Below are 18,002 nucleotides of genomic sequence, written 5' to 3'. Positions count from 1 at the left end.
CTCTGGTAGGTGTGACAATACCAGGTGCCTGGCTGCCTCTGGTAGGTGTGAAAATGCCAGGTGCCTGGCTGCCTCTGGTAGGTGTGAAAATGCCAGGTGCCTGGCTGCCTCTGGTAGGTGTGAAAATGCCAGGTGCCTGGCTGCCTCTGGTAGGTGTGACAATACCAGGTGCCTAGCTGCCTCTGGCAGGTGTGAAATTGCCAGGTGCCTGGCTGCCTCTGGCAGGTGTGAAAATGCCAGGTGCCTGGCTGCCTCTGGCAGGTGTGAAAATGCCAGGTGCCTGTGGCAGGTGCGAGAATGCCAGGTGCCTAGCTGCCTCTGGCAGGTGTAACTACCAGGTGCCTGGCTGCCTCTGGCAGGTGTAACAATACCAGGTGCCTGGCTGCCTCTGGCAGGTGTGAAAATGCCAGGTGCCTGGCTGCCTGTGGCTTCCATTCAGTTTCAGTCATTGACCTGAGCCAGGAGTGGAGGGACTGCTGATCCATATACAGCTTCCAGGTCACTGACACTAAACTAATATCTGTATTCTCCAGAAATAATCCATACTCATCCATGAGCTATAGGCAAAACTTTTTTATTTTTATGTTGGATGGATTTAAGGAGGGTTATAACCCCTGTAAGGTTTATTTTTGTCACTTGTGTGGGGGATTTCCCTTTACTTCCTGTCCCAGAGCCAAAACAGGAAGTGAGAGGAAACCCTTCCAAAGTGGGGGAATCCCTTTGTCATTAGAACTAGTGTCCTCATTGGAGGATTCCTCCTCCTATTAATGTTTTAGTGACCACTGAAAATTTGGGATTTACTTTAATTTTCAATGATAACGGTAAACAGGACAAATAGGGGGAATCTCCCTAACGGGGGGCACAGACAGCATTAAAACCTGACAGGGGTCCTAATCCCTCTCCAGTCTATCCAAAAAAAAAAAAGAAGTTTGCCTTTAGTTATGATTTAAAGCCCAATTCCAGGATATTATCAATGCCCCTCTAAGGGCTCTTTCACAAAGGCGGACGTTTCAGATCCGACTGTCCGTTTTTTTGGCGGATCTGAACGGTCAAATGCATCCCTATGGGGCATCGGATGTCAGCGGAGACATGTCCGCTGACATCCGATCCGTCAAATCTGGACGGATGGAAACCCTATTTTCCACCCGTCCAGCAGATGGGATCGACGGTCCGTTCCCATCCGATTCCCCCATAGAGATGTATGGGGAACTGACAGCTCTGTCTCCCACACAGCACGGAGAACAGCTGTCATCATCCTGCTTAGCAGGGGATCGGCAGATCGATCCCCCGATGAGATAAACGGAGTCCGTCCGACGGACGGACAGTGTGAAAGGGGCCTAAGGCCTTATGCACACTGGATGTTCTGCAGTCTCTCCTAGACGTCTTTCCTCCTGGCAGCGGCGTTTTGGCAGAAAAAAAGTGCCTGAGGCTGGTAAGTGCAAGTAACGCATCTAGGCTCATCAAAACGATTGGGTGTTAAATTCATTGGCCAGAACAATCATTTTTTTTTTCTGGCAACTGAAATAAATTAACACTCAAGCAGTAAACATGCCTAGCGTTAACGCGTGTTTACTCGCATCAAGTATGTTTTCTTCCAAAACACTGCTGCTCCTGGACACGCTGGTTGTGTTGTTTTGTTTTTCTTTCCTCTATAGCTCGGTTCACACTGGGGCGACAAGTCGCCTCCATTCAGTGCAATGAAACCGTTCAGCCTCTCCAACTTCGAAAAAGGTTCCTGCACTACTTATGGCGCTTTTCCACTGCATGGAACCGAATGGTTCGGCTCGCTTTTGTGCTTTTCCACTGCTGTTATCTCATGGTACGGTGTTGGAACGGTTCGGTACGGTACGGCGGCGCTTTTCCACTACATGGAACCGAACGGTAGGGCTTGCTTAAACCGTACCACCTCAGTTGTGGTTCCAATGGCACTTTTCCACTGCAAGTACCGGCTCGGCTCTACTCGGCCCTGCTTGGCCGGTTTTCTTTTACACGGCTGGTACCGCATGGTACGGTGTTGGAACGGTACAGTACGGTACGGTATGGTTTGCTTTTCCACTAAAGTAGTACTAAAATTAAGTGGGTGGGATAACAACGGGGTGGGTGGGATTCTCTGACCAATCAGTGGCTAGTAGTGACTGCATGCAAAGGATTGTGGGATATGGTACCTCTTGGAACCACAATCGAGTAGGTACTGTTTTTCAGAGCCGTACCGTTCGGTTCCTTGCAATGGAAAAGCGCTGCCGTACCGTACCGAACTATACCATGCGGTACCAGCAGTGGAAAAGCACAAAAGCGAGCTGAACCGTTCGGTTCCATGCAGTGGAAAAGCGCCACAAGAGGGCCGTACCGGTACCATATCCCACAATCCTTTGCATGCAGCCTTGACTGTTTGTCACTACTAGCCACTGATTGGTCAGAGAATCGTTGTTATCTCACCCACTTACTATTAGTGGAAAAGCAAACCGTTCCCACACCGTACCATGCAGTACCTTGCAGTGGAAAACCAAACCAAGCCAAGCAGGAGCCGAGCCGGTACTTGCAGTTGAAAAGTGCCATTAGGGGCGACTTCGGAGCGTCTTGCATTGACTTCTATTAAAGGAGTCGTTTGCAAGCTGTGCTAAAGTCATGCTTTACGGGAGGCTTTGGAGTCGGGCGACTTTGAAGCCTAAAGACCTTTGTGTACATGGACACACAGGCTGACATCGAGGGGCAGAAAAAATAAAACCAACACAGCCAGCATGTCCAGGAGCAAAGGAAAAAGTGAAACTCTAGAGGCCCCTAGGAGCAACATTAAAACATCAGTGTGCATGAGGCCTTACTAACTGCTGCTATGAAAAAAAATCCATCTATTAAAGTGTGCAGAAAAAAAATGAAAAGGTGAACTAACACCCTACGTCCTCCTAGTACCGGCTGTACTTCTGTGGATGATGAGCTGGTAGTGCTCACATAGAGGGTGGAGAGGTCCAGAGATCTGAAATCCCCGCTCTTCTCCCTCTTCTCTGTGCAGGGCTTTCGGGATGGAATAGAGCGATTCTGATTGTTCAGCCCTGGCACAGAACATTGCTCAGATGCACCCTGGAATCTCAGGAGAAGAGTAGAGATTTCATATCTCTGGTCCGCTACACCGTCTGTGTGGGCACTGACAGCTCATCGCCCATGGAGGGAAGTACAGTGGGGAGGGTGTTAGTTCACCTTTACATTTTTTTTTTTCTTTAAAGTGGAACTAAAGTTGAAAAGAAAATTGCGAACAGTCAGACTCTTTATTGCAAAAGAGGCTTCTGATGCTAATTTTACATTCTGGCACCCTTTGTGTGTCAGGATGACTGCCCTCCTGTGCATCTCACACCTGCCAGTCAACATGGAAGAAGTCAGGGAGAAAATGCTGTTGAAGGACCGTTAGACCAGAGGCAAGTGGTCTTAAAAATGCTGACTAACCTGTGTAAGAAAGGTGTATATACTTACCTATTTTCAAGCCAGTCTGGTCACGTGATCCCTTATGTCAGCCTGCATGGGAGACAACAGAGCTTTCCGACAACTAGTAAAGCCTGGAGCGGTGACACCACCCATAGGCTTCAATGGTCTATCTTGGTAATGCTCCCTCCTCTCCCCTGCAGCTAACGCAGCGGAATCATATCACTGAAAAAAAAAAAAATATATATATATATATCTTATATTGATTAGTTAGCATAGGTGTTAGAAGGGGGGAGGGGACAGTTTTAGGGCTAGTTAGTTGTAAGCTGGAATTCCACCTTAACTGAAGCTATGGTCACATCATGATTCTTCTTTTTTCTTCTGTTTACTTCCTATGGTCCTTTTTCAAATGTCTGCGTCACTGCATTGGCCTGCGTTCAATTAAAATTACGTTAAAATGTAACATGTATGCATTTTAACGCAATGCATCGCATGCCAGTGAAGCGTTGTAGTTGTATCTATGTGCATTTAACAAGTGCACTAAAACACAGGTCAACGCATGTTAAAACACTAATAAAATGGATGGAAATTTACATTTTCGTTGCATTTTGCTGCAAGTACGTGTGAGGTCAGCCTGAGGAGTAAGGTAATTTATGCACAATGCGCCCTTTAACCACTTAAGGACAAGGCCTATTTCTGACACTTGTTTACAAATTAAAATCAGTATTTTTTGCTAGAAAATTACTTAGAACCCCCAAACATTATATATTATTTTTTTAGCAGAGACTCTAGAGAATAAAATGGAAATTGTTGCAAAACTTTGTCACACCGTATATTTTAATAAAAAAATAAGAAAACAGTAAAGTTAGCCCAATTTTTTTTTATAATGTGAAAGATAATGTTACGCCGAGTAAATAGATACCCAACATGTCATGCTTCAAAATTGCGCACACTCGTGGAATGGAGACAAACATTGGTACTTAATAATCTCCCTAGGTGACGCTTTAAAAATTTCTACCGGTTATCAGTTTAGAGTTAGAGGAGGTCTAGGGCTAGAATTATTGCTCTCACTCGAACGATCATGGGGATACCTCACATGTGTGGTTTGAACACCGTTTACATATGTGGGCGCGACTTGCGTATGCGGTCCCTTCTGCGCGTGAGTTCGGAGGCATGGGGAGCTTTAAATTTTTTTATTTTTTTTTCTTATTTATTTTACCTTTATTTTTCGTTTTTACACTGTCCCTTTTTTTAAAAAAAAAAAATTTGATCACTTTTATTCCTATTACAAGGAATCTAAACATCCCTTGTAATAGAAATAAGCAGGACAAGTCCTCTTTAATGTGAGATCTGGGGTCTAAAAGACCTCGGATCTCATATCTACCCTTAAAAGCAAAAAATAGAAAAGTCCTTTTTTTCCAGCAGGAAAAAAATGGGCCCTTTAAGACCTTTGGGAGGAAGTCACGTATGACATCGCTCCGGTCATCCAAGGCCATAGAGTCGAGAGGGGGGCCATCTTGCCCTCACTCAACTTCCTGCACAGCACCTGAGAGGACTGTATCATTTTTGCCCGCTACCGACAGAAAAGAGGACCTCCTGCCCTGTAAGAAAATACCAGGGAAGCTAACGTCAAAGTACCGACGTTAAACTGCTACGGGTGGTCCGGAAATGGGTTATTAAAGTGTTAGATTTCTGAAGTGGCATATTGCAGAACTCCCTGAAGTTGGTGCAGGAGTCGCTGTTAGAACCAAACTTTTTGCAGATGCCTCATTAATTTGGCGCAAAACATTAACGAGGGATTTCCACCAGAAAATGGCGCAGCAGCTTTATTGAATTCAGTTGTGTGATCCAGTATTCACCTCCTAATGCTATCTGTTGTCCTATGTTATTTGTTCCAGATGTAACAGAATGGGTGTGGATTTTGATGTGAAGACATACTGTCACAACTTGAGGGCCACAAAACCGCCCTACGAATGTCCTGTAGGGACCTGTCGGAAAATCTATAAAAGCTACAGTGGGATTGAGTACCACCTCTATCACTATGACCATGATAACCCTCCGCTTCAGCAGCAGACACCCATCCGCAGGTCGAAGAAGAAAGGACGACAGCCTCGCTCTGCTAATAAGCAGTCGCCTACTAACTCTGAACTGTCCCAGTCGCCAAGTCGTGAGGTGATGACATATGCTCAGGCCCAGCGGCTGGTTGAAGTAGAACTACACGGAAAGGTCCATCGCATTAGCATCTTTGACAATCTGGATGTTGTTTCTGAAGATGACGATGTTCCTGAGGAAGCGCCTGAGAATGGGAGCAATAAGGAAAATAATGAAACTCCTACTGCAACTCCTAAGTCTGGAAAGCATAAGAACAAGGAAAAGAGGAAGGACTCAAACCACCATCATCATCACACGCCATCTGCGGGCACCACACCAAAGCTCCCTGAAGTGGTTTACCGGGAGCTAGATAATGATGTACCAGATGCTCCTGCCCGGCCTTCCTCCTATTACAGGTACGAGCAAAACACCCAAGTAGCAAGGATTTGCCTAGAGGTGCATTTTAAGGTTTATTTGAAGGTCGTAATTATTAGGGGGTTGGGGGAAGAATGGTAATATTTCTGAAGATGCATCCTCCTGTTCCTGGTTTCAAGAAAAAAAGCTGTATTAACAACAAAACCGAAAATGTAATGCTAAGGAAGAACCGATACAGAGTATTTTTTTACAAGTACTCATACTCATGAAAATGGTCCCGAAACTGATCACGGTGCGATTTGTGCCCATACAAAATGAATGGGTGCAAATCGAATGCAATTGGAACAGGAATGTGGTTTGACTCCTGTCCGAATGGCATGCGGTTTCCCGCACTGCTCCTGTGTGAACCCAGGCTAAAATCACTATGATAAGCCTGGACTCACACTGGAGCTGTGGGGAAACCGCATGCGATTTGGAAAGGAATCGCTCCGTATTCCTGTTTAAATTGTATTTGATTCTTTGCAGTGCGATTTTTGAGCCCATTCATTTTCTTTTGGCGCAATCCGCACCCCAAAGTATCGGTACTTGGTATAGGCGAGTACTTGTCCGAAAGCATTGGTACTTGTTCTTACCGATGAAGAGAAAAAAAAAAAGAAGGGGGTATAAGTGCAATCCTATGTAATATACTGAAGCTTACTAATCATGAAAAATAATGCAGCCACCACATTTATTTCTTAGGTTTTTTTTCCCCCTCTGTTTTCACCTGGTAATTTGGCCAATAAAACACCTCCTGTATTAGAGTGCCCCCACTATGGATGAAGGAGAACAGGGGCAAAGTAGAAAGTAGCATTGTCAGTCTGGGGGAGGTTAGTGTTAAATGTACTAGCAGATTTAAATACTCCCAACACATTGTAGCCAAATTTCAGATCGCACTTTATATTCAGTCTCAACAAACTGTTTTTTTTTTCCTTTTTGGGATAAAGATTTTGCATAAACAAATGAGAACTGAGCATTGTAATTTGTAAGCACCCCTGGCAGTGGTATGTGGCTTTTCTACTTCCTGTAACTGGAAGAGTGCTTGTTCTTTAAAAAAAAAAAAAAAACAGACTTAGGGTTCTTTCACACGGGCGTTCCGTATGTCCGTTTTTCATCCCATCCATTTGCAGGTGAAAAACGGACATAATGTATCTCTATGTAAATACGGATGTCAGCGGATGACCATCTGCTGACATCCGTTTTTTGTCAGTTCAGTTCAGTTTTTTGGAAGAGAAACCTATTTTTTCTTCCGTTCAAAAAACGGAACGGACGCAAAAACGGATGTCAGTGGTGTCATCCGCTGACATCCGTATTTACATAGAGATACATTATGTCCGTTTTTTTCATCCGCAAACGGATGGGATGAAAAATGGACATACAGACCGGATGACACAAGTGTCATCTGTGTCCGTTTCAAAAAAAAAAAAAAAAAGGAACTGATCGGGCATAAAAAACTGAACACCCGTGTGAAAGAGCCCTTACTAACCAGATCACTAGATGAAAATAGAAGTAAGCCTAAGAAGAAAACTAGCCATCACGTCTAAGAATTGGTAAGCTGCAATATAATAAACCTCTGCTTTTGGGTTTAATACCACTTTAAATTGGATTTATAGGGTAACTGTTTAGGCAGTCTTAAGATTCATACAAAATCCATGTTACTGACTTTTTAATTTGTTTTATTTGTTTACTGCAATTAGAGCAATATAACTTGTTTTTGTTTTTGTTTTGTTTTTTGCACTATTGAGAAGCAAATATACACCCCTCTCAGGCAGCACTTCCTTTGTGGGTTCTGGATGGCAATTTATTTGCTGCACATAAAATCTCCATCCAGTAGCATGCCACCCTTTGAACAGTTTTACCTGGTACACACGATGAGATCATCCGCCTAATGATCGTCGTCTTTGTTTTTTTTTGCATGCTAATCTCATATCGAAAATGAAGAGTTTACCAAAGTTAAGAAAATTCTCGTATGACAAAATAAAAATTCGCAAGTGATGTAGTGTATTTTCATTATATTTTCAAATGACATCTGTACTGATTAAACTGAAACTGTACAATTTGGTATTATACAAGAAAAAGTTTTGTGCTTGTCCCATCAGATAATATTGGATGAACTGTCGTGATCATCTCTTGAACGCTGTGTACTAATATCAGATTATTGTATGATCGCTTCGAAAGTGGTATTTTTGTACAATTTTCTGATCGTGTTTACAGGCAATTAGGTGGGATCACTAGGGGGAGTTGACTTGCTAGTTGTAGTGCAGGCACTGCTGAAACACACACACATTTGCATGCATTTAGCGCTCACAAGTGCACATAACCTGACACTGTAAGGGCTCTTTCACACGGGCGTTCCTTTTTTTTTTTGCCCGATCAGATCCTTTTTTTTTTTTTTTTTTTTTTTGTAACGGACGCGGATGACACTTGTGTCATCCGGTCCTTATGTCCGTTTTTCATCCCATTCGTTTGCGGATGAAAAACTGACATAATGCATGTCTATGTAAATACAGATGTCTGCGGATGACACCACTGACATCCGTTTTTGCGTCCGTTCCGTTTTTCGAAAGGAAGAAAAAATAGGGTTCTCCTCCTTTCAAAAGAACTGAACTGACGAAAAACGGATTTCAGCGGATGATCATCCACTGACATCCGTATTTACATAGAGATACATTATGTCAGTTTTTCATCCGCAAACGGATGGGATGAAAAACGGACATACGGAACGGAACGCCCTTGTGAAAGAGCCCTAAGTTGTTACTGGAGAATTGTATCCTGACTTGAGATCTTTAATGCAGTTTGAAGACTTTTTTTTTTTTTTTTTTTAAGGTAGACTTTTTACATTTTTGATGCTACGAAAGTTGGAAAGCTCTGATTCCAGTAATAGACTTTCATGTTTGATTTTTCCTTATTACCAATCTGCCGGATAAAAATTGTGCATTTACTCTGGTCTAATTTTCCTCACCTGCTTTTTAAGGTACATCGAAAAGTCTGCAGAAGAAATGGATGAAGAAGTGGAGTATGATATGGATGAAGAGGACTACATCTGGCTGGATTTCATGAACGAACGACGAAAGACTGAGAGCCTCAATTCCATCCCACAGGAGACCTTTGAATACCTAATGGACCGGCTAGAGAAGGAGTCCTACTTCGAAAGCCATAATAAAGGGGATCCAAACGCGTTAATAGATGAGGATGCTGTGTGCTGTATTTGCAATGATGGGGAATGTCAGAACAGCAACGTGATATTATTCTGTGATATGTGTAACTTGGCTGTGCACCAGGAGTGCTATGGGGTTCCTTACATACCAGAGGGGCAGTGGCTTTGCAGAAGGTGTCTTCAGTCCCCTTCAAGAGCAGTAGACTGTGCCCTGTGCCCAAACAAGGGAGGGGCATTTAAACAGACAGACGATGGGCGCTGGGCACACGTAGTTTGTGCTCTTTGGATCCCCGAGGTTTGTTTTGCTAATACAGTCTTCCTGGAACCTATAGACAGCATTGAGCACATACCACCTGCTCGGTGGAAGCTCACTTGCTATATCTGTAAACAACGTGGCTCTGGAGCCTGTATTCAGTGCCACAAAGCAAACTGTTACACTGCCTTCCACGTTACTTGCGCACAGCAGGCTGGCCTCTACATGAAAATGGAACCCGTGCGGGAAACGGGTGCCAATGGAACATCTTTTAGTGTCCGAAAAACAGCGTATTGTGACATCCACACCCCTCCTGGATCTGTGTGCAAACTCCCAGCCCTCTCTCACAGTGAGGGAGAGGAGGAAGACGATGAGGAAGAAGAGGAAGGGAAAGTTTGGAGCTCGGAAAAAGTAAAAAAGGCAAAGGCCAAGTCGAGGATCAAAATGAAAAAAGCTCGGAAAATCCTTGCTGAAAAAAGAGCAGCTGCTCCAGTCGTGTCTGTTCCTTGCATTCCTCCTCACAGGTAAATAGTCCATGGTAATAGGAAACACAGCTCATGTTCACCTTGGGTAGGTTTTCCTATATGTCTTTTTATTAATCCAATACCATCTTTGACTCCTGTACCTGGATTTTCCATGTATTCATTTTAATGTCGAAAGAAGGAATAAGACTCCTGTATTCCTCATGGCTTCATGGGGGCTGAGCTTGGTGATCTTCTCAGAGTCCCTGGGATTTATATAAAACTCTTAGTTATTCTTTGGGGAACACTGTATCTCCCACAATTTTAAATGTCTTTCAGGGACTTCAGCTGCAAGAATTCTGTAATTCTGTTGCTGAGCACTTAAAGTAAATTGTAAAGTCTTGTGTGTTTTTTTTTTTTTTTTAATGACAGACTTGTTATACTTGCGCTATGCAGTTGGTTTTGCACAGAGCAGTTTGGATCCTCTTCTCGGGTCCCTCTTCGGCTCTCCTGGCCCGTCCCTCCTGTTGATTGCCCCCACAGCAAGTAGCTTGCTATGGGGGCACCCGAGCCGAGTCACAGCTTTGTGTGCCCATTCAGACACACAGCCGTGACATGGCCCCCCTCTCCTGAATGGCTGAATAATTTTGATTGACAGCAGCGGGAGCCAAACGCGCCGTGCTGCTGTCTCAGCCAATGAAGGGAGTCCCAGGCAGCCTAGACACTCTTGCAACATCGCTGGATAAAGACTGGCTCAGGTAAGTATTAGGGGGGATGAAGGGGCTGCTGCACACAGAAGGTTTATTTATCCTAAAGCGGTAGTAAACTGCTGAAAAAAACCTGCAAGACTATAGCATAATGTGCTAGTATGCATCGCATATTAGCACATTACGAAATACTTACCTTAAAACAAAGCCTCTGCAGTGGCGCCCGTTCCCTTCTGAGGGAGCTGACATGTTCCCCTGGCGTTTCTATTGGGTTCCCAAGCTCTGGCGCTGTGAGTGGCCGGACCTGTGATGACGTCACTCTTGTGCATGCGTGCAGGAGCCCTTTATTCCAGCACGGAACTCTGAAGTTCCGGCAAGATATGCCGGACCTTCACAGCACATGCGCTTCTGAGGTCAGCAGCTGCATGCATGGTAAATATCTCCTAAACTGTGCAGGTTTAGGAGACATAAACCTGCCTTTACATTCCTTTTAATTCCTGCTGCTATCAAAGCAGCTCTTACCCCTCCTAAAAAAAAAAAAGGCTAATAAAATGTCTTTTGGGAAACAAGTAGACGTATACTTACATTTTTATTTTGTTTGTTTTCCACATCCCCGCTGATCTTTCCTGATCCCTGCTCCACATCCCATGCCATAAATAAAAAAAATGAATAAATAAAACAAATTAGTGTCCAGCCTTTCCGCCTGTTCTCTGTACCAGCCCACCAATAGTATCTGTGCCAGATCTGGCATGGCTTATTGTGTATAATTTGCCGTTGTGTTAGAAATCTCTGCATCATTACCTCAGCTCATACTCACCATGCTGAAGTAGCGTTTTTAAAAAAAAAAGAAAAAAGTCCCTTTTCCCCTGAGAACTTTCAGCTTTCTTTATAGACCACTCAGTTAGTGATGGCCTGATTTACGTTTTAGCTTCATAAAATTCAGGAGGTCCAAAGGCCTGTTGGGAACACACAATTGTACATGTGCTGTGTAAGGGAAGTAAACCTTCAGTCGCTGTGCAAGTTATCTTTGACACGTGGAGTAAAACAGTGGTCACAAGCAGAACAGATTTTGAAGTGGGGGAAAAAAAAACCCTGGGATATAAAACATGAATGTGAAAGAAACTCCTCCTGATATTTTAAAGCAGTTCTAACCCCTTGCTGTTATATAACTTAAAGCAGAACTCCAGGCAAGGATAATAGGCAATTAAAATATATGCTGCAAAAATTCACGTTTAAAGTATTTGTAAAGGCAGAAGGTTTTTACGTTAATGCATTCTCTGCATTGCGGTAATAAACCTTATGAATGCACCCCCATACAGAGGCTTTCTCCCTCCACATTGGTTTAGAGACAGCAGTGGGCTCCTACTGCTGTCGTTCACAGCCAGTGAAGAGGGGACAGAGGGTGGGGCAGAGCCACATTAATAGACACACAGAGCGGGGTTCGTGAGCAAGCACGCAAAAGTGCCCCATAGCAAGCAGCTTGCTATTGGGGCATTCAGCGAGTGGCAGAAGCCAGGAGTGCCAGCAGGGAACCCGAGAAGTGGAGGATTAGGGCTGTTCTGCACAAAACTATTGCACAGAGCAGGTAAGTAATATTGAAAATGAAAATACAAAAAGCAAGCATTTACAGTCACTTTATTGTAGAGAAATCCTAGCAGTACTTTTTTCTCTGGGCATCCTCAGTCTGATGGCTAACATCATTCAACTCTCTCCCTCTGAGCCCAGATTGTCCCAGACCCACCTCCAGCCTGTGACTAGACAGTAAAAGCATGATCAGCAGTGTGATGAGCTCACATATCTGTTCCTCTGCTCTCTGTCAGCTTGCTTCTTGTCAGCAAATGATCTGATTGATTGGCTTCTTGTTCTGCTTCCTCCTACTGCTTGTATTTCAAAGGATACATATTGTGATGGATTGAGGCGTAAAGCGGTATTAAACCCCAGTTTTTGTTTTTTAATTCCTGCAAGGCAATGCTATGATGTGCTTGTATGCATCACGTACTAGCACATTATGTCAAACTTTCCACAAAACAAAGCCCTCCAGTGATGCGCTGTCACCGCTGAAGGCTCTTCCATCTTCACCCAGTCTTCCTTCTGGGTTCACAGATTTGGGCTGTGTGAGTGGCACAGGACTCTGAAGGAACAACTCGGTATGCCGTTCCTTCAGAGCGCATGCATCGGTGACCTCACCGGCTGCATCAAAAATAAATATCTCCTAAACAGTGCATGTTTAGGATATATTTACTGTACCTATAGGTAAGCCTTAAGGTAAAAGTCATGCATAGGAGTTTTTCTCCCACTTTAAAGAACTGCATTAATTTGTGACTTTTATATTTGCCTAGAATTCTGCTTTCATTTAATAGGCTAAGGGGTCTAAAGGTCTGGGAAGACCTCAGCTTTCTGTACCTAATCATAGTCATGATTGCAGGGCTTGTGGTCACTCTTAAAAGATGTATGTTTTTTTTTTTTTTTTTTTATTCATACTTGCCTACGTGGACGCAGCATCGATCCGATGCTGCATCTGTCCCCCGGCGCCTCGAACAATTAGAACTGAGTGATCGAACACCGTTGATTGCTCGGTTCTCACAGCTCTGTGAGCAGAGAGCTGGTTACTGTCAGTCAGTAGCCCTCTGCTCTGCCACCCCCCTTATTCCCCATTCCCGCTCACTGGAGCACTGGGCTGTGGAGGGGGCAGGAATGGTCAGCTCAGGCTCTCATCGGCTTGCTGAGAGGCTGAGCCGCTTGCCGGTCCAGGCATGTGGGCTGATCCTGACTCCATTGTCATGACCTTGCATGAACCTGGACTTGCTCTGTGATGTCAGCCGACAGCGGACTCAAGTCATAGGAGTGCAGAACAAACTGCACTCCTGTGATCCACAGGAGAAGTACAGCCAAACAAGCTTTGACTGTACTTCAACTTTAATGGGCAGGATATGTATTCAGGAAGTGGTGGTTCTTCCTGTCACACCTTTGACAGTGCCTATCTATCTCCCACGGCAGCTGAGGAGAGCCTAGAGCAGCATTTAGATGATATGTGAGTTTATTACAGGCGTGTCACATTCAAATGAAACTGTGTGCCGAGTTGAATGGAGTTATTGTTCAAGAGCTACATTATGTCCGCTGAGGGCTACACCTGTTTTATTCTAGGAAAATAGTAAAGCATTAGGGTAATTGAATTTATATTAATAATTGCAGCTTATAACATTTTATCGCGAGCCACAAAATATTTCCTGAAGCATTCAAGTGCAAAATGATAATCAGAATTTAATTTTTATTTCTTTAGCAATTTTCTCTTTGGGGCACCTAAAGGCCTTTTTTATGCTGGACAGCCATTTTGGGCGCATTCAGTAGAATATCATACTAGGACCACTTTTAGACAGAAGCCAGTCAACCTACCAGCATGTCTTTGGCGTGTAGGAGGAAACCCGAGTACACAGAGGAAACCTGCACAGTGGGAACATGCAAACTCCAGGCACATAGTGTTCTTATTGAGACTCGAACCGAGGACCTCAGTGCGAACTACGGAGCCACTACGCTGCCCAAAATGATATCCGGAGTTGGGGCCTCATTCACTTTAAATCTAAACCAGTTGAGGGTCTCAAATTGGTAGAAGAGTGCTTCATGTGGTCTCAAAACTCGTTTGACTTTTCCTGGCTTATTAGTTTATAGAGTAGCGGAATAGGAAGTATACTATAAGTCAGACTTTAAACCACGTCAAGCTTGTTATTTGATTAAAGTCGCAGATCTTAAAAACAAAAAAAAAAAAGAGTGTTGCCACACGAGTGGTAAGCTTCTTACAGTGTAGCTTTTGAGTGATTTTGGATGTGTGTGAAGGTAATGCTTTTCATCTTGGTTTGCTGTCTTCCCCTTTTCCCTAAGATATGCTACAGTGTCTTATTATTACTAATATTTTCCCTGCATACTGAGTCTACATATGTTAGCTGTAATCAGGGAGTTCTGTCTGTTCCCAGTTAATGAAACAAACTCTTGTTTCCTGACTTGCGTCTTTTTGATGAGTAATGAGAGTCCTCACTCTGTGCTAAGTCTTTTTTGCTGAGCTCTTCTCATTTATTATACACACAGGCGATAAAACCTTAATCTTAATGATTATAAGTCCACTGTTAGTTGGACGCTAAACTTTCCCTTTGAGGGTTTTTTATACAACATCTGATAATTGCAAGATCTGCAACAAATGTGAGCATCTTTTTTGTCATGATTAGAAGAGAGTCGGGCAATGTAAAGAGCTAGTTAGAGGGTATTAATGAGCATGTTCGACATTTAGAATTACTTATTGCCCTAGGTAAAGCACCACTCCAAAATATGATATCCCTCTAGCGCATCCTGTAATATCTTTTTGTTTTTTGTTCTTGCTTGATGTAGCCAGTTATACTTGCCTACGTCCCCCATCCAGGTCCCTTGCTGCTGCAATTTCCAGGTGTGAGCACTAATTCAGTGCTGCAGATTATACACCCTTGCCAGCCAGTCCTTGACAGTCCCCTTGTGATGTCTCTCCTCTTCTGGATCCTGGATAGCCAATAGGAAGGATCCATATCGCGCAGGCAGTGATGTGGGCAGCTAAAAAAGGACCCCTCCAGGATTGTGCAGGAGAGGAGACGCAGGATTCTAGTGACTATGGCTTTAGTTGAGTAAAAAGGGCATATATCTTGTAGATTTGTTTCAGAGTAGTGGTACCCTGAAATCCAAAATTCTACACCAAATCAAAACTTCAGGATGCACTTAAAGCGGTACTATACTGCTTTTTGTGATTTTTAACTACAGGTAAGCCTATAATAAGGCTTACCTGTAGGTACAATTAATATCTCCTAAACATGCACGGTTTAGGAGATATTTGCGCTGCATGCTGATGCGAGCGGCGCATGCGCTCTGAAGGTCCGGCGGACCTTCAGAGTTCCTTGCCAGGAAGTTGCCGGAAAATCACTCCTGCGCGCATGCGCGGGAGTGACGTCATCGCGGCTCCAGCCAATCACAGCGCCGGGGGCCACCGAACCCGGAAGAGATGCCGAGGGATCCTGTTCCCTCCCACAGCGGTGTCCGGGGGTCCATGTCGGGGCTTCGTTCTAAGGTAAGTGTTTTCATAATGAGGTAGTATGCGATGCATACTAGCTCATTATGCCTTTTGTCTTGCAGGGTTTTTTTTTTTCACTTTGAGTATACAACCGCTTTAACTGAAACCGACAGTTAAAAAATATATACATATACATATATATATTTTTTTTATATATAATTGTATTCAACTTTTAATACTACTCATTGGTTCCCCAAGGTGGTAATATCTGGGTATTTGTACTCACGGTGTCCCCAGGTTGGTAATATCTGGGTATTTGTACTCACGGTATCCCCAGGGTGGTAATATCTGGGTATTTGTACTCACGGTGGTAAACTCTGGGTATATGTACTCATAGTGTCCCCAAAGTGGTAATATCTGGGTACTTGTACTCATGGTGCCCCCAGGGGGTTAAATATCTTCGTATTTATACTCAGGGTGGCAAAGCCAGAAGTTTTTCCTAAGCGATATACAGCTGTCACATGACTAGATCTTTCCCAGCCTGTCTGCAGGGAAACATAAGCAGGAGGAGCTTCTAGTCGTCTCCTGCTGGTCAAAATAAAAGAAACGGCCTTTAGAATACAGAGTAAAAATAAATATCAATAAACAGTTTTAAGTCCTCATACAAATATATATTTGTTATCAAATTTTTAATATTTTTTGGCAATACCATGGTGTGGGTGGATTTCTGCCACTCACAGGCTGTGTTATATCCCTCCAGCCTGTGTCAGAATAACAAGGAGGTGAAGCCTCCAACAGTCTACACAGAGGAAAAATGGGAGTGCTGTAAGAGCATACTAAATAAAGGTATTGGCCAGTGTATTGCAATGGGAAATGAGTTTAAAAGAGCGAAACATAATCCTGGGTGGCTAAACTCGAACATAAAAATGCATATAAAAGCAAAAGAAAAGGCCTTCAAATATATGAGGGGTCATTGTCAACATTCCAACAATACAAGAAATGTAAGAGTGCAATCAGGTCAGCTAACATAGACCACGAAAGGCACATAGTGGATGAGAGTAAGAAAAACCCCAAGACATTTTTTAAATATATTAACAGTAAGAAAGGGAGGCCAGAGCATATTGGCCCCATAAAGGATAATGAAGGGAATTTGGTTACAAAAGACAAAAAGAAGGCAAATGTTTTTTGAATGCATTCTTTTTCTCATTTTTTACAAAGGGAATGGGGGAATATAGTAACCAGAGCTGTAGTGTTAATAACACATCACAGAATGCACATCAATGGCTAAAAGAAACCAGTATCAGAAATAGACTTGAAAGACTTAACCTAAACAAGTCACCAGGATTAGATGGCTTACACCCAAGGGTCCTTAAGGAACTCAGTCAGGTAATAACTAGACCATCACCTGGAGTTCACACTGATCTGACTTGTCAGGCGACTTGTCACCCTAACAAGTTGCTATCCTCGGGCTCCCACTGTGTGGTACAGGAGTCGTTCTAATAGGAGCAAAACAAGTCGCTCCGACTTAGAAAAAGGGTCCTGTACTACTTCGGGGCGACCTGGAGGCGACTTGCATAGACATTCATTTTATGAAGTCCGTCCAAGTCGCCCCGATGTCACGCTGCACGCGACTTCACAGGTCGCCCCCGAAGTCGTGCACAAGTCGTCCCGCTTCAGTGTGAATGGAGTCTTATTCCTAATGTTTATGGACAGTTTACTGACTGGAATGGTGCCAGCTGATTGGAGAAAAGCCAACGTGATACCAATATTTAAAAAAGGGTCGAGATATATCCCAGAGAACTGCAGTCCAAACAGCCTAACATTAAATAGTCTGTAAGCTATGTTAGGGGACGATGAGGGACCGTATACAAGATTTTAGTCATGAAAACGGTATCATTAGTAGTAATCCGCATGGATTCATGAAGACTCGTTCTTGCCAGACCAATCTATTATTCTATGAGAAAGTGAACTGCAATCTAAAGAAGGCCTGTGGTTGTGGTGTATCTGGATTTTGCAAAGGCATTTAATACAGTTCCCCACAAACGTTTCCTTTACAAACTGAGGTCTGTCGGCAGGGACCATAGGGTGAGTACCTGAATTGAAAACTGGCTACAGGGGCAGCTCCAAAGGGTGGGGATAAATAGTGAGTACGGGCGGTCCCCGGGTTACAAACAAGATAGGGACTGTGGTTTGTTCTTAAGTCAAATTTGTTTGCAAGTCAGAACGGGTACATTTTTTAAGTGTAACTCCAGCCAAAAGAATAATTAAAGTTTTATGGATAGCATAGGGAAGGGTTAACACCCATGTACTACTTGTTTTGCTTTCTGTGCCCCTGTTCAGAAGATTTCACCTCACTTTCTGTCCCTATGACAACTGGATTTTGAAAATTTTCGGTTGTTGTGGAAACAAGGATTAGTGATAAAGCTTCAGTGAAGACACCTTTTTCCCATGAGAACTTACAGGAGTGAATTTGCCTTCCTAGGGGTAG

At 43.6% G+C, this 18,002-nt stretch overlaps 1 protein-coding gene across 1 annotated transcript in view; it reads left to right on the top strand.

Annotated features, from left to right (window-relative positions):
* The window catches only part of BRPF1 (bromodomain and PHD finger containing 1), an 85,910-nt gene that overhangs the window by 839 nt on the left and 67,069 nt on the right, over positions 1-18,002 (top strand). The window contains exons 2-3 of the mRNA XM_082265990.1: positions 5,310-5,918; positions 8,888-9,847. Coding sequence (XP_082122116.1) covers positions 5,320-5,918; positions 8,888-9,847 — 1,559 coding nt within the window. The 5' untranslated portion in view covers positions 5,310-5,319. The remainder of the gene's footprint in view (positions 1-5,309; positions 5,919-8,887; positions 9,848-18,002) is intronic.

Source organism: Pelophylax lessonae (assembly GCF_965119305.1).
Source record: "Pelophylax lessonae genome assembly, chromosome: 8".
In the NCBI taxonomy this organism is placed as follows: Eukaryota; Metazoa; Chordata; class Amphibia; order Anura; family Ranidae; genus Pelophylax; species Pelophylax lessonae.
The sequence above is the reverse complement of the archived record's forward strand: the minus strand, read 5'-3'. Positions and strand labels throughout refer to the sequence as shown.